This window comes from Epinephelus fuscoguttatus, linkage group LG11 (genome assembly GCF_011397635.1).
Source record: "Epinephelus fuscoguttatus linkage group LG11, E.fuscoguttatus.final_Chr_v1".
Taxonomy (NCBI): Eukaryota; Metazoa; Chordata; class Actinopteri; order Perciformes; family Serranidae; genus Epinephelus; species Epinephelus fuscoguttatus.
This window is the reverse complement of record NC_064762.1, coordinates 4,427,961-4,452,909: the sequence shown is the minus strand read 5'-3', so window position 1 is coordinate 4,452,909 and position 24,949 is coordinate 4,427,961. Positions and strand designations below refer to the sequence as shown.

General features: G+C 42.0%; 1 protein-coding gene across 3 annotated transcripts in view; it reads right to left on the bottom strand.

Annotated features, from left to right (window-relative positions):
• pak5 (p21 protein (Cdc42/Rac)-activated kinase 5) overlaps positions 1-24,949 on the bottom strand; it is a 124,532-nt gene that overhangs the window by 59,502 nt on the left and 40,081 nt on the right. The window contains exons 1-3 of one of the 3 annotated variants that reach the window (XM_049590477.1): positions 22,702-23,082; positions 9,545-9,768; positions 6,096-6,140 (exon numbers count right to left, since the gene is read on the bottom strand). In XM_049590477.1, coding sequence (XP_049446434.1) covers positions 6,096-6,140; positions 9,545-9,768; positions 22,702-22,756 — 324 coding nt within the window. In that variant the 5' untranslated portion in view covers positions 22,757-23,082. Of the gene's footprint in view, positions 1-6,095; positions 6,141-9,544; positions 9,769-22,701; positions 23,083-24,949 lie in introns of those variants that run through there. The other 2 variants (XM_049590479.1, XM_049590478.1) reach the window with 2 other exon arrangements.

Genomic DNA, 24,949 nt, shown 5'->3' with positions numbered 1-24,949 from the left:
ATGGAGTCCTGTCCCAAAATAGGCAGCACAAGTGCATTAAACAGACACAAAACAGAAGAACTGATAATACTACAATATAAGACTTCCCAATGAACAAAGTACAGCACAAGCTACGTATACAAAAAAGGGGTCGCCCCAAAAAGTCAACGATTCGATCTGAGGAGCCTGATTCAACTGCCAATCTCACAGTCAAATCATTGCAGTTGCTTGAAAGTGGTGGTTATGAAACAAAGGATCCATTTGGGCTGATTTTTTTTATGGCCGTACTTGACTCAGAATTACATCAGTCAAATCAGATTTGGTTGTTAAATACGCATATTCAACTATTCGTTCCCTTTTTACTATATAGTGTTTGAGAGTTTTAACGAGGTTCAGCTAGACGCTCAGTGTGTCAGTGACATTCACCAGACATAATACAGTAAACAAGCTAACGGCACTAACGATGGATCAGAAATGTGCAACAGCATTTTTTGCCGACACTAGATATAAAACAAAAGCCAGAGACTGTATCGTATTGAGTTGCTATGAGGTGTAAATTCACCGCTCTTATGCAAAAAGCCGAAAATAACATTATTTCAGAACCTTACGGGGCAAAGCCTCTCTTCCTCCGCCTAGCTGCCTCTGTGTCTGCAGCTGCCTGTACCGCAGAGCAGAGTGAAAGTGAATAGTGCTCATTCTGGAGCTAAATCTCAGAACCCAAATGTCCCACTGAAAAGAACGCTCAATTTGAAGCAATCTCAGTTGACTAAGGGGTCTCCAACTGATGATTCAATCACCCACTTTAAGGGGGCAGCCCACTAAATTCACATAGAATTTCTTGATTTCTCCCAATAAATTATGATATTAAACCTCTTTTGGTATAAATGTATTAATCAGGGCACTCACATAAGAACTTTGTGCTAAATATTTCTGAACCTATGAACGGTTCTCTTTCAAAATCAGCAGGGAAAGACACGTAAAAGCAGCTGTTTGCGGCTTGCATCTCTCTCTAAGAGAAAGTCAAAAGTTCTGTTTATAACCACGGACAGCGAGCAGGAACAGAACTAACTGACGTGTTCTGTCAGTCTGTCTGTCTATCATTTTTGCTCCCTTATCACTTAAAACACCAACACTCTAGTCTGACTCACTGAGTGTAGACTGTGGATATAAGCCTGCCATTGGCCAGCTATTTCAGCCGGCATTCTCCTCTCCTTCTGCTGTCTGCATGCTACCATTTTGCAAGGAAGTAAAGCAGGAAGTAAAGCTCACAGTGAGTCAAAGCTTTACAGTTTGTGATGAATCTAAAAAAAAAAGCAGACTAAGCTGCATCAATCATATGGAACACCTGAGCATAGGCATACCATCTGGTCTCACTCTGAAGTCAATGAATACCGGCGCTGGTATAGTCATTTCCGGGATTAGACAGTGACAAAAAAGACGTCCTTTCACATCGGCATGATACACGGCCTATCATTGTGGCATAATGGCACCTGGCCACTTTCACCTGGGAATCTGGTGTTTGCTTCAGTTGTTCTCCAAAACGGAAGTTTATTTTGAAACCACACAGTGCATGTAACAAGCTAAAGTTGACACTGCGTCTCAGAACGCCAGCAACCAACGCACCCAGGGTACCTTGCACTTTATATCTAGACGTGGAAAATCCATGACCAAACATCGATATGTGACGAGGTCGGAGTGAGAATGTGTTGGGCATGCATATGTCCAACACAGGTAAAAACATGACAGCAACAAGTCTCTTTTTTAACACTAATAAGAACAACACCACCAAAGGAAACATGTTGCTGTACTGTTTGTTCTAAGACATTGTTTTAATGTGAAACTGTTTATGCTGCCATCTTGACTAAGACTCTCTGGAAGAGGAGATCTTATCTCATATCTCAATGGGACCGTCCTGGCTAAACAAAGCATTAAAAATATTACTGTCTCTCTGTGTGAGTTGGCAAAGTCTGCCGTTGTCCTGACCTTGTATAAAGGATATAAACTTTACTGCTGTTGTCTAACAAAATCCCATTACGACAACTCTGCTATTAATCTATTGTAGCCACATCTTCATACTTCTTTCTTGAGCACTTTATTATGTCACAGTTACATGAGGTTATTATGTCTTTGAACCACTCTATAAACACTACTTGCAGTATTAGCTCTTTTTTGGTGTCTCTGCACCTTCTAAAAGCCCCAAATGCAAAGTAATGCAAATGGCACAAGCAGAGAAACGCTGTATACTGTAAACTGAGGGAGCAAAGTGACTGACTGAGGCAGGAAATACAGTATAAACACAACGACTGGCAGGAGAATCTGCTCCCACTGAACTTCTTTGCTTTTACATGTGTCACCTTTCCTACACTCTAATACTGGCCCACGGTTCAGGAAACATGAGAAAATAGGAACAAGGAGATAGCATTAGCAAGCGCCAGCACTCACACTCACTAACACATGCATGCCAACACACACTGTACTTGCACACATGCCCATCTACAAACACACACGCACACACCATCATGGTAAATTACCTCCTCAGCTCCATAGGAGGCTGCAATTTGAGGGTGTCAAAGTCAAGGTGCAACATGAGACTGCCATTAATAATAGCCACGGCACTGCCCCTGCTGCTGCTAATGAATGCAACACATTAACACACATGTAACCTCACGTCGCACAACAACCTACCCCCACACATACACACACACACACACACACTTGATTCACCAACGTAAAAGCAAAACATGAAACTGAAGACGTTTTGCACGGAGGTAGTAATAGCGCACTTACTCATGCACCACCACACACACCCCACACTTCAAATTGTCAGACTGCAGAAGCTTTAAGAGCACAATGTTTAAAACATGGAAATGCTGTTAGGGCATGGTGTTAGCCTATACTTCTGGATTAGCATGTGTGCTGAGGGCTGGTGGGGGAGGAGAGGGGGAGAAAGGAGATGAGAGCCAAGGCTTTAAGCAATACTAATGCTCAGCTGAGATGAGCAGTCTGACAACAAGGCTACAAGCCTTGTGAATAAACGATGAGCGCACAAGCCAGAGGGCAGAGGTAGTAGTTATTTCGGCATCAAGATGGCACCGACCTCTCTGCGAGCACTCACACACACAAGTATACATGTTCACGCACGCAGACAGGCAAACATGGACACACACTCCATGTTGACCTTTTACTGTACTCTGCCCCTCTGTACTGTTTGGTAAGGACAGCACTGGAGGTCTGCCAGAGCAGAGACCGCTTCATCCATGCCCACCTGGTGTGTGCACAAACACACACACACACACACACACACACACACACACACACACACACACACACACTCAGTAGACAGAGCTGGGGGAGTCTGCCAAGCAGAGGAAGCCTTATGTCAATCAAGTGTCAGGACAACCGGGGGAGAAGGATATCAGGCCATGGGTGAGACACTATAAATAACCCGGCCCACCTTGGGAGTCAGGGTCACACACACAAGCATATACATAAATGCATGACAGAGAGGCAACAAGATACCAAAAAAATCCTCTAAAAAAATCTGAGTCCAATCTAAAAGTCTATTTTCTAATTACCAAGAGTCAGATTTGTAAGCACAGAGCAGGTTTGGGCTGAAGGTAATGCCTGCATTGTTTCAGAAGTGTCACTAAATCTGAGCAACATCTTCACTTGCTTCTTCAAAGCAGCTCACTCACACACGACTCACACACAAATGTGTTAGTTTGTAGTCTTTGCATGCACGTTGTGAGTGAGAGCGATGCAAAATCCTTTGGATTTGACGTGGGAGTGAAGTGACCCCGACTTCTAAGTAACATCAAACTACTTTCCACAGTGTTCTGTGATCAGCTTTTTTTTTATTTGTCTAAAAACTTAAACTAGAAGCCCCATACTGATGTTTTATTTTCCTCCACGGTAGGCTGGGTGATTTTAAATTTGCATGTGCTAATCAGTGATTTTAATCCAGTCAGGAGATTATATGTCTGTGATTCCCACCTCCTTACTCAGGTAGTAATTACAGTCCCAAGTACATAGTTTTCAGCAAAACTGTTGGTCTTCCTTGTGATTACCTCTAAGTCTTAACACATGAAGACGTATTGGGTTTCATTACATATTTTCTCCCTTTGAAATACTCTTGTCTAGTATAACCTACCTCCTGGAATTTGGCATTGGCTCAAAAACTGTCTGTTTCAATGACTTTGCTTACCGAGAAACATGTAGAATACTTGATTATCCACTTCCTCGACTATTAGTTCTTTTCATATGAAGCTATAAAAACAAACAACAGGTGTGGGCATGCCCTGTTAGAGTATACTGATTAAGAACTGGCAAACACCTGCTGCCTTTTTTCAAGTGTTCAGAAACCAAAACAGCTAGAGAAAACTGGGTTCCAACTTCAAGATGAACATGAAAAAAAAATCTGATTTTTTTTTTTTTTTCACCCGCAAGTATGTCCATGCACTCTCAAATCTTGACCTGAGTCATCTGTCTTGTACTTGGTCAGTAGTTTGGTCATTTCTAAATGTATTTTTACTGACAAATATTTCAGATGTATATAAATGAATAGATGCTAATTTTGATATCTATCTATTGGAAGAGCCTGCACACTATCCAGACCAGTTCATGTTTTTACAACTGAGACAATGCATAACGTTTGATTCGTTTGACTGAGGGTAGGATAAGATAGGATAAGAAAGGACAGGATAGGATAGGAAAGTAGAGGACAGGGTAGGCAATTATAGGATAGGATAGGACAGAAAAGGACAGGACAGGATAGGATAGGAGAGGAGAGAAGAGGAAAGGACTGGTAAGGATAGGACAGGATGGAATTGGACAGAACAGGACAGGACAGGAAAGGAAAGGAGAAGTTCGGTTTAGATAGGAAAGATAGGATGGGAGGAAAGGTTAGGTAATGATAAGGTAGGATATTATAGGATAGGATGGGACGGGACGGGACAGGATAGGATAGGATGGGAAAGGATAGAAAATGATAGGAGAGGACAGGATAGGAAAGGAGAAGTTTGGTTTAGATAGGAAAGATAGGATGGGAGAGGGGAGGAAAGGTTAGCTAAGGATAGGAAAGGATATTATAGGATAGGGTAGGATGGGACGGGATGGGACTGGACAGGACAGGACAGGACAGGACAGGATAGGATGAGATAGGATAGAAAATGATAGGATAGGATGGGATAGGAAAGGAGAAGTTCGGTTTAGATAGGAAAGATAGGATGGGAGAGGGGAGGAAAGGTTAGCTAAGGATAGGAAAGGATATTATGGGATAGGGTAGGATGGGAAGGGATGGGACTGGACAGGACAGGACAGGACAGGACAGGACAGGATAGGATAGGATAGGATGGGATAGGATGGAAAATGATAGGACAGGATGGTATAGAATATGATAGGATAGGATGGAATAGGATAGGAAATGATAGGAGAGGACAGGACAGGATAGGGTAGGATAGGATTGGGTAGGATAGTAATGGTATAGTATAGCGTAGTATAGTATAGGATAGGAAATTATAGGACAGGGCGGGACAGAAAAGGACAGGATAGGATAGGATAGGATAGGAGAGCCTGACTAGACCAGTTTGGGTCGGCTCAGGAGGTGCAGCATAGAAAGGGTTCCTCTAACGCATGCAAACCCTTTCTGACCTATTTTCTACGGAGCGGTGGCCTACAGCAGAGCAGAATCAACTGTCATGGCAACATGCACTTCACATCTCAGCACCCATCATCATCACCATCATCATTATCATCATTATGATTATCATCATCATTATCAATGGCGCTCCATAGCAAGGGGGAGAAACAAGGGAACATGCCGCTACAGTTCATCTTGTCATTTCTGGGGAGGCTCATGCGAATGAAACAAAAAGGAGGGTGGAGATGAGGCCTAAGAAAAGACTTGGCAGAGCAAATGTAGTTATGTCATGTGTGTGGAGTCATTCTCAGTGTTTTCTCCCTGCTCCTGCTGACACACCACCTCCACCTGAATGCATGGCAGCAGGCAGCGGAGGAGAGATGTGGAAACAAAACAGCGGAGTTGTGACTGTGTGAGAGCGACCAACAAAAAAAAAAAAGAGAGGGGGTTAAAAACAGAAGGGAAGAGGAAGTCATACTTTGGGCAACGGCGTTTCGGATGACCGGACTTTCTTGGGAGATATCTGTGAAGAGAGCAAGAGAATTATTTTCTTGTTTCCCCCTCTTCAGAGATATCTCCTGTGGCATATTGCTGTTCTCTCTTACAGGACTTATGTGGATGTCTGATCATGTATTTTCCTGTCAGCAGCACCTGTAAGTGGTTCCTCAGAGACTAATATACAAGTTAGCTTGATGATTAATGCTCACACTGGTGCTTTTAGTCTCATTGTTTTAGATTTATTCAAATGCAACCAAGTGCTGCAGTGCTTTATGTCAACTTTCAACATCAAGAATGAGAGATTAGCTTAAAAGTGACATGTTTATGGGCCAAGTGTTCTTTGAGGATTATCAAGGTGAATAAAAACGGTGTAAGCAGGTGTTGTAACACACACAGAAAAGGCTCCTAGGTCTCAAAGCTGAAAGGCAGTGGGTCACACATGCAGTATGATGGGACCACAGACAATGGAAGATATATAAAACACCACATTTTAAGCAGTGCCCTAAGAAGACCCACGAGGCCTTGTACAACCTCCAATACCTACAGTATGCAAGAGAAGGGCCTGGAAACATTCACACGTTCTGCTACAACCCAGAAAAAGGTGCACAGAAATACTAATGGTGTGCAAATGGCTATAATTAGCTACAGCCCTTTTCAGTGGATCAAATGTGTCGATGTGATATGTTAAGAAGAACCAATGAACAACAACACATCAGAGGAGACACTCAGAAGGTTCAGAGACAAGGGGAGACACACAATCACAGTCACAGCGGAGAGGTAAAAAGGAGAAATCACAAAGACAAATGAAAAAAAGATGAAAAGAAACATCAGTTTGCGTTGGGGTGTCTGAGATTGTGACATTATCTAATGGATAAGTCAAATGAGGCAATGTCTTTAAAGCTGCATTAGGTACTTTTTGACCAGCAGGGGGCAGAGAGTCTATGGGTTAATCAAGTGTTTAGGGTTTACATTTGTCTACTGACGGCACAGCAGACACAGAGCAACATGAGTATCCTACAGTTTGATCTTTACTCTTCACAATTACTACAGCATAGGGCAGTTGTGTTCTACAAACCTTTAATATGTTACAAGATGATAACTGTAAAACTCTGAGGATCATTTGGCAGAGGGACCTACAGTGTGATCTGCAATGACAAATGGTTAAAAAAATACTACCAAATGGGGCGCCCAGTAGCTCAATGGGCAGAGCCCCATGCACAAAGACACTGTCCTTGCTACAGCAGCTATGGGTTCAATTCCAGTCTGCAGCATTTTGCTGCATGTCATCCCTGCTCTCTCCCCCTTTCACGCTTAGTCTATACTATCTCACAAAGGCATAAAAAGACAAAATAATAATCTCAGGAAAATACTATCAAACACCTGGAAATACGTGGGGGAGGCCTGGGGGACATTTTCTCAGTTTAAGTTAATACATAGGTTGTATTTTAAGTCTATAGGATTCTTTTTTTTTTTTTTTAAAGATATTTTGGGGGCATTTTTAGCCTTTATTAGATAGGACAGACAACTGTGAAAGGGGGAGAGAGAGAGCGAGAGAGAGACAGGGAGTGACATGCAGCAAAGGGCCACAGGCTGGAATCGAACCCGGGCCGCTGCGGCAACAGCCTTGTACATGGGGCGCCTGCTCTACCACTAAGCCACCAACACCCCGTGCAGACAGAATCTGGGATGGACGTAGCCACCATGACGTCAACTATTGGTTTGTGGACTCCTGTTTCGATGCCTCAGGTTTGGCATCTTCACATTGCTATCTTGGACTTTTGGAGCCGGAAGTGACCCGAGGGAACTATATGTGGATGAGAAGGTGGAGCTATGGAAGGGAGGGCGGTGGCCCTAAGTGAGAGCCCGAGGTGGCAGCCTGTAACTCAAAGTGGCCACGACCTTAACTATGCATAACTTAAAGCCTTAATAAAAATGTTAACTGGTGAGTTATATAAAAATTCACCTCCCACAGATTTATCATTAAGACCAAAACTGTTTTTTGTATCAGGCTATAAAGCATTTTTTTCTGCTGTAAAGTTGGGCATTTTAACATGGGGTTCTATGAGAGTTGACTTGTTATTGGAGCCAGCCTCAAGTGGCCAAGAGAGGAACTGCAGTCATTGGTACTAAAGTGCTGGCTTCACTTTTCATAAGTGGAGGTTCCTGCTTTATTTACATAGAACTTAAGGTGTAAACTTGTTCACCTATTCTAGGAAAGTTAATAGAATACATAGGGAAGTGGTTAGGTTCATAACAGTACTTGTATTGCCAAAATGATACTTACTGGGGTACCAAAAATGTCAAAATATGAGTTTGTACTGATAAATATAGGATTTATTACAGCTGCCTGAGTGATCCCCACATTATGAAGAAATGCATCCTCCCCAGATCTTAAAAAATAGATGGAATTTATGTTTGAAATTGTGTCTTATTAACATGTTAGACAGTTGAACACGGTGAGAACTTTAAGAGGTCATGGGACCACTGTTTTTGTTTATAGCATTACTGGGACACTGTGATGATTTGGCTGTATTGCTATGATAGCTAGATATCAACTTTGGTTTATCTTAATATGTAAATTTTCCACAGGCCTTTGGAAACTGTACAAGTAAGGTACTGTCTGTGCATGTTTAAATAAATAAAAACTTTGATTACAAAAATGACGCAGGTCTTTTTTTATTACAGGTATGACATGCTAATATGTAGTGTAATATTAGCACAAATATAAAAGAGTAATGAAGTCAGCAAATGGACTCAGTTACATAGTTTAAAATTTGCTTACATTAGTCACCAAAAGCTACAGAACACACAGTATCGGAGCCAGTAAAACTGGAGCAGCTAAACCCCTCAGTGCACTGAACTGAGATAGGGTTCATTTCACTGCTTATGAATTCAACATTTAATTTGTGTTATTTCTTCTATTAAAATTTATACAGCCTCTGTAGTTCTCAGTGAGTTTAGCATTACGAGGGAGTCATTCAATGCTACTTTAATATCACAAAATTGCTTAATGCAGGTTTAAAGCAGCATAATATTCAAAGATATGACTATAATCTCATACACTAAGACAATTTGAGTAGTGTGAAGTGGCCAGATGGCACCGGAGAATGATCTATTTTGCCTCAGAAGAAAGACAACAGAACAGAGTGTAACAAGTGGAGGATGGAGTGGTGAGAAACAGCGACACTGAAGTGAAACACAGAGTGGGAAGGAAAAGATAGAAAAGTAAAAAGAACAACGGTGGGGACAAAAGGAATGAACAGATATGAGTACAAACAGACAAAGAAAGCAGGGGTGTGGGTGAAAGCTGGGGAGAAGGACAGAGAGTCACAAAGATGCAACAAAGGTGAGGTGAGCAATAAGACAGAATATGATAATGATTTGTCCCCTGTGCTCAGGCTTTAAGCCCTCTGTCCTTTCACACTCTACCTTCATTGGTGCCAGCTGGATGGGGGTGATGTAGGAGGGGTCCACCATGGGCTTGGGGCGGTTGGCAGTGTCCGCCAGGAGGCTCTGCCATTGCTGCGGCAGCCCGGTGAACTTCTGCTCCCGCGGGTCGAAGCCCGTGTGGACCCGGTGTTCAAAGTTAGACGGAGCTGAGATCTCCAGCCGTTTCTTCTTCTTCCCAAACATGCTGGAAAACCCTGGCAAACCTGGAAAACCAAAGAAGATAGCTGTCGATTAATAGTCTGAATGCAACATTGATCGTGATCGATTAAATATAAAAATGAAACCAATGCATTGCATTTATGCCTGGTTCACACTACATGACATTTTTGCCCGTTCCGACCGTCACTATGTCACATTACCCGATTGTGGAGTCATAAAATCGTGCCATGACTTGGCCGACAGACATGACACACTACACAATGGTCCACACCAATCATCCCCGTTTGTCTTTCACAATGTGTGTGATGTAATTGGATTATTCTTGTCCTGTTTTTATTATAATTACTATAATTTCAGTCACTGTGTCTGTTCATGTATCAGCTGCAACGTTGTTGTAATAATGTAAAAAGTGCCACCAGATGGTAGGAGCTACATCTGAAGTACCACATGCAAGTCACTGAATCCTCCACAAGAAGTTCCTGCAAATGTTTCACAATAAAAGCCTTTTTAGAAAATGGAATTCCCTCAACTGAAGTTATAAGGGGCTTTTAATTTGAAACAGATACCGGAAGTGTTGAGTTTGAAATGACAGCGCAATGCATTAACTTTATCAAGGCAAATGGGAGCGGATAAAAAGTAAAAATATAAAGATATAGAGGGAATAATAAATAACAGTCCGTTTATAATGTAGTCTGTTTCAAATGAAGCTGGTAGCCTCTGCAGCTGTGGCAAGTAAAAGCCACTATTTTTTAATTTTCTTACTTTATATCTCCATTATAAAGAACATCGTTTGCTAGCTTGATGCTAATGGCAGTACTCAAGGGGATGACAAATTGCCTCTGCTGTTTCACACCACCAATTTTCCCTTTTCACTCTGTGTGGTAACGTCCCTAGAGGAAATATCTAAAAGGCTGGGGTGTCGTCGTCGTACAGTTGTCTACAGCAGCAGATCGCTCTGTGGTCCTATTGGTCAAAGTGACGGCTGTGACGGGAGAAGTCATGAACAACAAAAAGAAAATCAAACATGCTAGACTTTCTGTTGGAACGTCGCAAGGTGTCCCAGACGTGGCGTCGGTTGTCGTCTACTATGAAACACTACGAGATGAAATGATGGATTATCGCGTACATCTCTTATTGTCGTTCACACTCAGAGCTGACACCGTACGACGGGCTGATATTGTGTAGTGTGTACCCGGCATTAGTGTGGACTTTATGCTGAATACTCTTATTTTGAAGGGCAGTGCATGCTCTTGCCTGTTCAGATATTTTTGCACTGTGACCTTGAATGCATTCGTTTATATCTAACTGTATACAGAGGGTGTGACACTACATCAGGCTGAGTGGATGCAGACAAGTGTGTTATTAATATAGTTTGCATCACAGCATTATCAAACGTGCACTTTTCCTCCAAAATACAATACAACCTAATGCATGCATTACGTGTTTTGTTGCAGAGCACAAGAAAATTCATTTCAGAGTTTTGACATTTAATTCTACGGACTGCTTAAGGAGTTCTGATTAATGCTTAATGGTCCTTCCATGACTTCTATGTGGTGAATGCAGATGATGGAGTTCCCTCCTGCTAGACTTAACGAACAAACCTGAAAGAGTTCCAGAAAACTTGCCTCTCTCAAGTAAAAGTAAAGAATATTTTGTAGAGATCTGGTGTGCAGCAACACTTGAAGTTGTCTAAATATGCCTGAGGATCTATCGATATCTCCTGAAGCATGTCTCACCAGACTTTCAATCCAATACTGAGCCGTACAGATGGCACACTGTGGTACACTGCATGGTGAGGAACGTCTACAGCATGAAGGTATTAGCATTTTTATACAACTGCAAACTACATTACATTTAAAAGCAGGCAATAATGAGAAATATAATTGAACTGATAATCACCATGGTTATTATAAAGTCTTAAGTACAGCAATCAATTAGGCTTTGCTTGCTATGCCTGCAGGCTGCACAGCTGAAGTATCCTACATAAGTCAGACTGATTGGCTGTAACTACCAGTTTGAAGTTTTGCGTTGTGCTGTGCTGTTCTGTACTCTGCTGCTCTGTAGCATGCTAAGCTCAGTCCTCTAATGCTGCAGGATACAAACAAGGAAAGAACAAGCAAAAATGTCCACTTTGGTTACGTAACATAAACATCAGGAAAAAAAACGGATGCACTGAAGCGAAGAGAAAGAGACGATAAACGATGCCAAGTTTGGATTGTTGTTGGGTTTTTTTTTTTATGTAAGGTTTGATAGTGATTTAGATATGAAGCCACGGCAGCTGCTCATGCTTGTGCTTTTACTCCAGCACCGAGAGAAACTGTTTGGAAATCCTGTTGTGGTATTGGTGGTTTGGGCGGATGCATGATGTCCAGTCATAGGAACAAAATGTCATGATGTTGCTGGTGTGGCTGTGAATGGACTCTATTGTATTGTGTCGCTCCTTTCTAGGAGGCATTGTCCTGGAGGAAAACAAAGTCATCCTTCTTCCTCCTCCCCCGTCTTATTTTCTGTCTCTCCTTCTGTTTTGGCTTTTGCATAGATAATGTTTGCTGTGCCAGTCCACACCAAACATTCATTTATTTACATAGGTGTGTAGTACGTGTGCACTGTGCACAAAACAAGCAGGAAACCCTCACTTAAGTGAACACATAGGAAGGTCTCTGCAAAACCACTTGAGACTTTACTGTCTAGACTGTCTTAGAGAATAAAAGCACATGGTGCCCCTATATATGAAAACATACAGTACAGGCCAAAAGTTTGGACACACCTTCTCATTCAATGCATTTTCTTTATTTTCATGACTATTTACATTGTAGATTCTCACTGAAGGCATCAAAACTATGAATGAACACATGTGGAGTTATGTACTTAACAAAAAAAGGTGAAATAACTGAAAACATGTTTTATATTCTAGTTTCTTCAAAATAGCCACCCTTTGCTCTGATTACTGCTTTGCACACTCTTGGCATTCTCTCCATGAGCTTCAAGAGGTAGTCACCTGAAATGGTTTTCCAACAGTCTTGAAGGAGTTCCCAGAGGTGTTTAGCACTTGTTGGCCCCTTTGCCTTCACTCTGCGGTCCAGCTCACCCCAAACCATCTCCATTGGGTTCAGGTCCGGTGACTGTGGAGGCCAGGTCATCTGCCGCAGCACTCCATCACTCTCCTTCTTGGTCAAATAGCCCTTACACAGCCTGGAGGTGTGTTTGGGGTCATTGTCCTGTTGAAAAATAAATGATCGTCCAACTAAACGCAAACCGGATGGGATGGCATGTCGCTGCAGGATGCTGTGGTAGCCATGCTGGTTCAGTGTGCCTTCAGTTTTGAATAAATCCCTAACAGTGTCACCAGCAAAACGCCCCCACACCATCACACCTCCTCCTCCATGCTTCACAGTGGGAACCAGGCATGTGGAATCCATCCGTTCACCTTTTCTGCGTCTCACAAAGACACGGCGGTTGGAACCAAAGATCTCAAATTTGGACTCATCAGACCAAAGCACAGATTTCCATTGGTCTAATGTCCATTCCTTGTGTTTCTTGGCCCAAACAAATCTCTTCTGCTTGTTGCCTCTCCTTAGCAGTGGTTTCCTAGCAGCTATTTGACCATGAAGGCCTGATTCGCGCAGTCTCCTCTTAACAGTTGTTCTAGAGATGGGTCTGCTGCTAGAACTCTGTGTGGCATTCATCTGGTCTCTGATTTGAGCTGCTGTTAACTTGCGATTTCTGAGGCTGGTGACTCGGATGAACTTATCCTCAGAAGCAGAGGTGACTCTTGGTCTTCCTTTCCTGGGTCGGTCCTCATGTGTGCCAGTTTCGTTGTAGCACTTGATGGTTTTTGCGACTCCACTTGGGGACACATTTAAAGTTTTTGCAATTTTCCTGGACTGACTGACCTTCATTTCTTAAAGTAATGATGGCCACTCGTTTTTCTTTAGTTAGCTGATTGGTTCTTGCCATAATATGAATTTTAACAGTTGTCCAATAGGGCTGTCGGCTGTGTATTAACCTGACTTCTGCACAACACAACTGATGGTCCCAACCCCATTGATAAAGCAAGAAATTCCACTAATTAACCCTGATAAGCCACACCTGTGAAGTGGAAACCATTTCAGGTGACTACCTCTTGAAGCTCATGGAGAGAATGCCAAGAGTGTGCAAAGCAGTAATCAGAGCAAAGGGTGGCTATTTTGAAGAAACTAGAATATAAAACATGTTTTCAGTTATTTCACCTTTTTTTGTTAAGTACATAACTCCACATGTGTTCATTCATAGTTTTGATGCCTTCAGTGAGAATCTACAATGTAAATAGTCATGAAAATAAAGAAAATGCATTGAATGAGAAGGTGTGTCCAAACTTTTGGCCTGTACTGTACATTAATTTTTCATTTGCACAGGCTGTCATAATAACTTGGAGAAGACTGTGTAAGTAAACAAAAGTGGCTTCTCGTTTAGCCGACAACCTGGGACAGCTGTGTACAAAATCACTCACTACTCACTATATGTATTGATTTTGCCATTTTGTAGTGCTGTCTGAATGTATACTGAGAATTATTTTACCCTATATAGTGGGCTCAAAGTATCCACAATGCATTGTGAAAAGTAGCGTACAACTGATGATCACTAACCAAGCAACATATCCCATCATGCACTGCACTGAAGGAATGTATAGACTGTTTGAGACGGACACAAGTGTAAAAGCCACTTAAGCACATATTCATATTTGGTAAAAACTTCTGTGTCGATATGACATATCATTCAGGTTCTGACAGTATTTTAGTTCACACAACTTTCTGTATATCTTGAATAGTGTTTCACTGCCTCATGTGAGTACTGTGGATCTTCAGAAAAGGAACAGAAACATGAGTAAAAACCAAGACTCCTTATAAACTAAGTGGCCTAGGAACTGTGGTTATGTTGAAACACACAACACAACTGCAAGAAGAGATGGACAAGAGCAGAGAGAGCAGCTTGACTGCAACCTGTTGTACATGTTTAATTTTTGATGATATGGTGAAGTTTGTTTTACCATTTCTTAACAGGTATTTTTCGAACACAACCTGTGACCCCACAAAAATAATGTAGATACCAATGATGTGTCCTTTGCCTTTGGAAGTAACACTACAGTAGGTTACTACTGTAGGTAGTAAGCTAATTAAACTAGCCGGGCATGCTAACATTTAAAAGTTATGTCAGAACAGATAAACGCGCTGTTTATCCATTTCCTCTAACGTGTCTTTTTGTATAGACTAACCTGGAAATGAGTTAGCATTTTACCGATCACACTTCCCCCGTCTTTAAGTCAATGGGTTTTTTGAGCGGGTTTTTGGTTAGATGCCTGAAATAAGGTCTGTGGTTAACAGAAGCTTACGAGACTTTCACATTTTGTACTAGCTCTCTAGTTCTTGTTCGTTTTGTTGTGGCTAAATGAGACTACAGAACGTCATGATGCCAATTCACGCCGAACAAGGCTATACAGTCTTGTTAAGGAGGTGACGTCACGTCATGTTACCGTAGTGTAGTTCGTTTATAGCCTAACGTTAGCTTTTTACTTCTAGCGATTGCATTAAGGTTTCAATAGTTCATTTTCAGCACTAATTCAGAGTCCAATGGAAAAATCCCATAGGCGTTTTTGACGAAGGAACCAAAGCCATGCTAAGTTCCATGATGGCCGACAGAGCTATCCCCGGAGCACCCTACAGTTATTATAGTTTTGTATTTTCCATTATAATTTTTTTAATTTCATATTTAATTGTTTTTTCCAAGTCGGCTTAGTTTCAGTTAGTTTTGAGAGTTGGTTTGCTTGTTTCAGTTTAGTTTTTACTGTTTATAATTTTTCAGTTTTAGTTTAGTTATTAGGTTCAGTATAACTTTCAGTTATATCGACATCCCAGTCTCAAAAAACACATTCACAGATGCCTCGCCAAGGTTGTTGTGTTGACCAATTTGACCTTAAGATTGTCCTGTGTAGTTTTATCCTTTTTTCCCTAGCTGTGTGAGTACAGAACATCCTTTCAGTTTTTTTTTTTGTGTTTTTCTTGAGTCTAGTTTTTAGTTTAGTTTCAGTTATCTATAACAACTTCTCCATGCATACCACTTTAAAATGCGTACGTGTCTATATGTGTATGAAAATCAGCAGAAGATTTAGCAAACAATCAGTTGTTGAATTAGAGACAACAAACACGCTGGTTAGTTGAAATTTAAAATGTGAATGAAGTCAGTTCTAGTTGTGAAAATGATTAACTCTTTTGTCTTGGCAGTACCTCCCGCGTAGCTGCAATGACAGAAGTCACCAAGGAGTCTATTTCTAAATGTAACTTCAAACAGGCAAAGCAAAAAAATTTAATCATAAAAATCTCTCTCAATTATTTCCTTTGCTGCCCCGCAGGAGAGCCAGACAGACCAAATTAGTGGCCTAAAACAGGAAAGATGGAGAGATAGACTGATGGGAAAAGGAGGGAGAGAGGAGAGGGGATGGGTGGAGGCAGAAGATGAGAACAGCAGCAGAGCACGGTGGGAAAGTTAAAGGGAGACAGAGAAATGAACGGATGAAGAAAAGAGATAAGACAAAAATGTAAAGAGTCACACAGGGAGAATGGAAGCTGAGCAGGCTTAAGGCTTTTGTGATACATACAGCAGCACAATCATAGCACAACAGATTATTATGCAGCACACTGCTGCCTTTAGAAAGCTCAATACTGGATCAAAAAGGTGTTAAGTCATAGATAGAAACCCTGTGCCACAGGCATGTTTACACAACTCTGCTTTCTACGCTGCATTCACTGTCAGCCTCAGGTTTACACTGTAAAGACCCAGGGATGTATTGCACCAGTGTGAGTAAAAATATGCCTGTTTTTTGGTAAAAAGAAAAGATAGAACAGGTTTATGTAGAAATTAAAGCAAATCATTTTAAAATTATCATGATGTAATCTTAATTCAAGTGTGCAAAAAATTACTAACTATATTATTACATAACTACTCACTATAATATTAAGATATTACATATACATAGCTTTTATGTAACTATCAAACGACCCTTTCCACTGAATTGCCTATTTAAAGGTTTTGCACAATTAGCCCAGTAAATCCTACGAGTTTACAACTGCACTTACTGACATTTCCTAATTCATGCAAGTGGATTAATTTAAATTACACATTAATTTATGAATCCTTTCTGGTGGTGCATTCAGGTGCTGAAGTGAAGGTCTAATAGCAGAGCTTAATCAGTCAGTGGCCACGTGGCATCGCTTTCATATGCTATGATATTTGAAATTCAACAGGAAATGTAAACAATTATCAGACAGTTGTACTGAGTGGACATCTGACCCAACATGAAACTAAACATCTAATAATACATGATATAAATGTTGAGAGCTGAGAGTTATAAATGTTTAAAGTTTATTACCTGAACATTTCATTTTTAAAAACTGAAACAAAACTTACAAAAACAAAATATCACAAAAGCTAAAATATGTCAGCATTTGTTGGGAAATGACTGGCACTATGAAAAGGCGTCAGAACATAATAGCTATTGTAAAATATATGCGACATTCAGAGTACCTCTATGACTCAGAGTTTGAGCAGAGATTGTCTACACACGGCTCTCAACATGAAGGTGGCTGAGCTAATGTGCTAACAGGCCAAACAGCACTAATGACGGCAATAGTACTAACAGGGCTAACAATGGTATTGTGTGGGGAAGGTGGAGTAGGCATTAAACTTCTAAAAAGACACCGTTCCGCTTCCTTAGGTAGGGGCAACATTATCAGCGGAAACCATCGTATGAGTGCAGCGCAGAGCGGCAGAAATTAGCTAGTCCAGTGGTTCCCAACTGGTCCAGCCACGAGGTCCAGATTTCTCCTTGGTCATCAGTTCAAGGTCCACACAGTTTAATATTTAGCATCATACTTCAGTCATGTCGTCAAGCTAGTTTGCTGGGTGGAAATCCACTGTACTTCAAAATAAAGTGTTTTTTTTTTTGTTTTGTTTTTTTTTTTACAAACCTGAAACAGGTATTCTCGGTATTGCAGCAAAGAAATCCCCTGTGGACCAAAATGCATTTTCCCACCATTATAAAAGGTCAAACAAGGTCAATCATGACTCTTCCTATTGTGAATCTTTGATCCATGGAGGTTTTAAATTTGTAGAAAACAAATATACAATTACAATCTGAAGTCTACAAGACAAGCCAGAACTCACAGGCGGGGCCGTTGGGAGAAACACTACTGTGCATATTCAGTAGGGGCGTATACCCCAGAAGTAAATCCTGAAGCTAGAAATTTTTTTGAAATATGCACCAGACGAGCAATTCTCATTGTATACTGAGATCCAGATCTTATATTACATCCAATAACAGAATGCACCAAGAGGGAGTGTGTCTTACTTCTCTGCCTCAGGACGCCATTGCTCCACTCAATCTTTACATAACAGCAAATTGTTGTTTGCTGATATATTAAACATCCAAAACTACATATAGTGGAAACATCCAACAGAGAGGTAGGTCATTGAGGAAACACATGATTGTTCTTTGTCTTTCCCCTGGTGCATCACATGGTCTGATTCACAAAAACACATGACTTAAATACTCCCCACAGGTATCCTCCCTTAGTTAACCAGCAAAAACAAAAGCCTAACAATCCTTAGCTCTAATCTTTTCCATTTGTGCTGAGCTACAATCTCTTATGCAATGCAGACATATCAGCAACCCTTTCCACTCTTGGCTGATGTCCACCTAAACCTCCACAAATCGACCCAAGGTTTCTGACCTTGTTGCTATTTTCAGCGCATGTACACAAAGTGGCTTCTGCAAGATGAAGCACTGACACGTAGACATAATGCTGATTGGAAATGACATTCCAAAACAAAGTCAATAAAGACAACGGCAAGGATGAGGCTGAACAACAACTCCTGGGAGAGGAAGACCGACAGAAGGCGACGCTCAAATATTGTGTAAATATCGACGACAAAGTTGCCGTCTGCAGTCACCGCACTGCAACACACAGTGACTAAACTGGGCCTGATCGCAGCCGTGCACTGAATCATCAGCTGACACATGCAGTAGCTGAAGCCCTTGTTACCTTAGAGCAATGGACAAACAAAAACAAATCCTGTAATGCCACATCCAACTAAGACCACAACTGAAGCGCAGAGGATAATAAGACTGAGTCCAAAAACTTTAAGTGGTAAATCTGCCAGGGTTTCCTGTCAACTGAGTTGAGCTCAACAAGAGGGATTTTTTAATTCAACTTGTATTTTATGAGACATAAAAATGTTTTTGGGACATCCTCCTCCACCCTCTCTGTGGTCTGTAAGCAGCCATAGTGAAGATGGAAACCCCTGACCTAGATGGTACATCTTGGGAATGAGATTATTAAAGGCTAGCAGGGCTTAAGTCGTCTAGGCCAGGCTCAACTGCTAAGAGACACAACAACACATGCACGTACACAAACACACCACCGAACACATGTACGGCAGCAGGTGGAGGTGCATGCACAGCCCAAACTTACTCCTGCAGAGCTTTTAGCAGCTGCCCTCTCACTACAGTGGAAACAGGTTTGGACTGAGTTGTACTTTAAGTGTAGAGGCCCCTGGGAATTGCCTCCATGCAGAGGCCAGAGGAACGACTTACTGCGCAACTCCTTCTGGCTGCCACATAAGCACCTCTTGAGCTGTAATTTATGGGCAGATTGTAAAGCACTTTGTGAAGTTTCAGACTAATGCCTGCAAGGTTATTCTGCCAAAGAGTAACAGTGTCACTCTGATGAGAAATTGCACCTGGTAATATATGGCAGAGATTATGGAGCTCCATTATTCTGGGTGTGTGTAAGGCTGGAGTGAGCTGTGACTGCATCAGCTGTGAGCGTGTTGTATGTATTCAGTCATAATCCACAGCTCTGAGGGAGCTGAGGGAAGCTAACTAAATGTATATCACTCTGCCACAGAAATACGTAACATGTGAACACTTTTTTATACTACTGGGGCTGGGTAGCGGTAAAACCTTTAAAATATCAACAGAATGAATGCAGTCCCAAAACTGCTCTAAACAAACAATACCTGCATTCAATCCTTTTTGTACCCAGATCTAGAAAAAAGGTACAGCATCACTCTAAGGGAATTGATACTGGTACTGGTATCATTATTTTTTTTAAATGATACCCAGCCCTAGATGCTACGCAGGAATTTTTGGCTACTGTTCACCAGCAAAAGTAAAAGTGAAAGCCAACCATTTGGCGTTTGGACTCGCTATATTTGCGCTTTTCAATGCTGTATCAGCAATTTTCATAGCTTCCTCTTGGATACTGACCTCACCTGCACACCGTGCCCAGAAATGTCCCGACCACAGCAATACAAGAAGAAAACTAGAATTACCGCCCCGCAGTTGTTTGCTGCCACGAACCATTCATGCTGTGCAGTTTATATCCCTGTCAGTGAAAACATGGATGCTTCACACACATCTTCAACCCAACAGCACAGAAGATCAAGGTGGGTACCCAAGGTTAGTGTCACCAATTCAGTTTCAAACTAAATGTTCCTGAGATAATACGCTGAGTAATGGACAGAAAAGTGTTTTTGCAGAACATTATGATGTCACAGTGAAGCTGACCCTTGACCTTTTGGATATAGAATGTCATCACATGTCATTATTTTATCCTATTACACATCTATGTGGAATGTTGTCATAATTAGTGAAGAATTCTTGAGTTATAGCTAAAAACGTTTTGTGAGGTCACAGTGACCCTGACCTTCAACCACCAAGTTCTAATCAGTTCATTCTTGAGTCCCATTGGATGTTTGTGTCAAATTTGAGGAAATTCCTTCAAGGCCTTCTCGAGATATTGTATTCACGAAATGACACATGTACAAGGTAACAGTGACCTTGACCTTCAACCACCAAGTTCTAATCAGTTCATTCTTGAGTCCCATTGGATGTTTGTGTCAAATTTGAAGAAATTCCTTCAAGGCCTTCTCGAGATATTGTATTCACGAAATGACACGTGTACAAGGTAACAGTGACCTTGACCTTTGACCACCAATGAGTCCAAGTTAAGGTTGGTGCCAAATTTGAGTAAATTCCCTCAAGTTATTTTTGAGATATCACATTCACAAGAATGGGACAGACGAGGTCACAGTGACCTTGACCTTTGTACACCACATTCTAATCAGTTCATTCTTGAGTCCGAGTGGACCTTGTGTCAAATTTGAGGGAATTCCCTCAAGGCCTTCTTGAGATAAAGTGCTCACGGGAATGAGACGAGTGCAAGGTCATAGTGACCTTAACCTTTGGCCACCAAAATCTAATCAGTTTATCTTTAAGTCCAAGTTAACATCTGTGCTCAATTTGAAGAAATGTCCTAAAGCTGTTTTTCAGATATCGTGTTTACAAGAACAGGACAGACAAGGTCACAGTGACCTTGACCTTTGAGCACCAAAATCTAATCAGTTTATCGGTGGGTCCAAGTGGATGTCTGCGTCAAATTTGAAAAACTCCCTCAAGGTGTTCATGAGATAAAGTGTTCACAAGAAAGGGACAGACGGACAGGTGGACAAACCGCAAACATAATGCCTCCGCTTGCACAGAGGCAAAACAAGAAAACACAGGCAGAGGGTTGAGTCTCTGCAGATAAATACACCACCACACACTTCTGGTGGGTCAAAAGTGAAAGGATTACTTTTGATTAAGTCTATACATTGCGTTTTCTTTGGGAAATCCTGTCCAGAATATTTTTAAATATGTAAAAGAGATCCATCTTGATGTTACTGTCACATTCAGCCTGTCGTCACAAGACACATTACATAACCGCATGTACACATACACACACTGTGAGTTTATAAAACTGTACACACATAACACAGAGATGCTCGGCCACGCAGGAACACACAGACGCATTATAAGATCACACATGCTCCACATACACACTAACACTCTGCCACAAACATACTTAAAGGGGCTACTCGTCCCAGGGCAGAGATCCTGACTCCCAGGCTGATTTGTCTTAGAACCATCTGTCACCATCTGAGCCTCCACAGGCATTTCCCCTTTTGTACAACACCAGAACACACACACACACACGGACACTTTCACTGGAACCTGCCTCACACTACAGGAAAACAGAGGCTCTATGCATGTGTGTGTTTGTATATACTGTGTCTATTTTTGGTTCCCTAGCGCATGCTAACGCTCTGCAGCAGCATGACGTATTCATGTGTTTTCCCAACACCACATTAATTTTGCATCCTGTAGATTGTAATTTAGAAGCATCATTTGGTATTGAGATGCAGAGCATTCACTCATGCACAAATATGCAAATATGTTTCATACATAATTTAAAATGCAACATGAAAAGGACACAAGTTCCTTCTGATAAACAAGTTGAGGGAGGGGCAAAGTTCTCTGCTTCGTTTGCCGCTACAGGGAAGAGGAGGAATTCCTAATTTAATTGAAAGGTCAAATGTTTCACGAAACCAAAACCTGATTTCTGCTCAACTTATTATCGTTTCCCCAGTGTTCTCGAACGCAGCTTTACTTGGTTTTGAGTGACAAAAAATGCACAAAGTGGTGCGAAATGTGTTCCTCATCAATAGTGTCTTGGTTCTGTTATCCGTTGCCTCTTTTGTCCTGCCCTGCTTTGTTGTGTGCTGTTCAATTCTGTCCCATTTGCATTCACTTGTTCTCTCCAGACCTTGTTCCTTCAGATGATTTAATTGGCTCAAAAACTGTTTACACAGACATGCATTTCACCTCCCATTCCCCGTAGATGGATCTGTGGAGCAGTAAACAACTCCAGCTGAAGAAGAGGCTTTTTATCATTCGTGCAGTGTTTACAACACACTGGGAAGTTTGTAACATCACTCATTCAAATCATGTTTAAAGACTGGGGATCATCAGAAAGCTGCAGCGTGTTAAATCACGGCTCTGATGATGAATATATCTTCCTACATTTTTATCTGAAGCCATACACTCATTAAATCGCTGCTCTTACCTGGCAAAAAACTGACGGTCTCTTTCAACCAATCAAAGTGCTCTGGGTAAGCCATGGTGAGACAGTCCGGGACAATCAGAGCCTCCTCAGATGTTACACTTTGATGTCAAATTGCACTCCCGATAAATCCATTATGCACCCCAATTTTCTCTGAACAAAACATGAAACAGCAAGTCCCCTGCCTGAACCATGATTGCTGAATTAGAAGCCAATGATTCCCCGGAGGAGCGACACTTCAGTGAAGTTATCGAATTGACAAATCAGGTCAGATCCAGGACCCTCTGCAGCCCCCAGCGAGCTGCTACTACTACTCTTAGCCTGCTGCTGCTGCTACAGTATGACTCTCCCTGCCTGCACGCTCTGATAACTCCCAATGTGAGATGCACAGGGCACAAAAAAGTGCCTACGCCAGCAGCCTGGGCCAAGGCACGGCCAGACAGCTTAAGCCCGGACCCATCCCATTTCACTTTCATTGTTTGTCTAACTGGGTTTGACCAGCCGCGTCCCAAACTGAGCACCCTCTGACCTTCACTGTCCTCCTCCCACTTGTCGGTCTGTCACCAGCACCACAAAAAACAACAGAGAGTGTAAGTGTCCTCTGTGTTCCCACAATCCACAGGATGGTGTTTGTGTCCCGGCTGCCCTGTCAAACACACACACATAGACACACACACACACAGAGTCAAAACTGTCTCCCACCGCTGCCAGCATGTGTGGATATCAACTTTGGTGTCAAGTGCTGCACCACCAGGCGCCCGATCACTGCCTCTTTCACAGAGAGGAAGACAGATAGTGTGACGGAGGAGATAAGATGGAAGAAAGAGAAAGAAACAGCTGGTCCAGTCAGCGGCTGTGACAGAGTCTGGCTATTTGCCGATGCTGAGGGGACATTCAGCTGTGGCAGCCAGGGACGAGGCCCTGCACTGAGGGCAAACACACACTCACACGAGCAGTGCGAGGCTGTCACGGAGGGAGAGATAGAGTGTGTGATGGTGACGAGAGGGTGCATGGGAAATTACACACTGCACCTCTGCAAGGCTACGGGCCAAATTACAGTCCAGCAAATTTAATAAAACATCGAACATATTTATTTGGAGAGTCTAAAAAAACAACCTGTGACCTTATTTTTAGCCAATTAGTGAGAGCAGTCTGATTGAACAATGTAAGAATGTTAGTTGGATCAGAACAGTTTGCGCGATGATGACAAATAGCTGACATGTCGACGTGTTTATCTTTATTTTCTGAAATCTGACAAAGATGCACAAAGTTGTTGTTTTTTGTTGTTTTTTTGCCTTAAATGGAGTTCAGACTTTTTGTACAGTACCCAGGTTCCATAGAGTTCATGCAGCTCTTACACTGTGTCATCTATCAGCTTTATTCATAGTTGCCAACCCTCCTGATATTCCCAGGAGACTCCAGTTTTTATAGTACCCCTCCAGTTTCCTCCCTGGGTCACAATCCTCCTGTATTTCTCCTGATTTATGACATATTTTCACACCTTTTTTCCTTTTTGTTATCACAACCTGTTTCTGTATAAGCCCTACAACTCTAAAAGTCTATTGTTTCCTCCCTGTTGGCGCTTCCCCCTCTGTCCCTGCTTCTACGACCCTCCAGGGCCGGAGAGGGGCACCTGTCAGACTGCATGAGTTGGGCGCGGCTGCTGGTGGACACCTCGTCTCCATGCTGATCATGCAGCATTGGCTTCAATTCAACAGGTCGCTATCGTGGGGTTTGAGGGGCACCTTGGGAGTTTGGGGGGACCCAGCTTGCCCTCCTCCACCATGACAGGGTACTCAGCTGTCTTCCGGAGACTATGAGCTTCCTGTTCCACCCCCTTTAGGCATCTAGGACCCAGAGCAGCATGGGCCAGGGAGAACCCTGACACAGACCAAGCCTACAGCCAGGCATCCCTTGCCACTCCTGGCACTCTGATGGAGTACCAGGGGCATGAACTGAAGGCTAAGCCAAATTAAATGTATTTAACATTTATTTACGTATTTATTCTCATTCTTCAAAATTCACCAGAATTCAGGAAACTAAGCTCTGAAACTCACATTTTCCTTTCAGAGGACCCCCAGAGCCCCCACTTTGGGTTGGCATGTATGCTCATATTGTATGAAATATTCAGTGGCAAGCTAAAACACAGAAACACAGGACAATATGGTATACTTTCAGTCCACAAAATTTCCAATTTCTATTTTTGGTTTTGACTGTTACATGTTTTAAAATGAACCACTTTGAAAGTTCA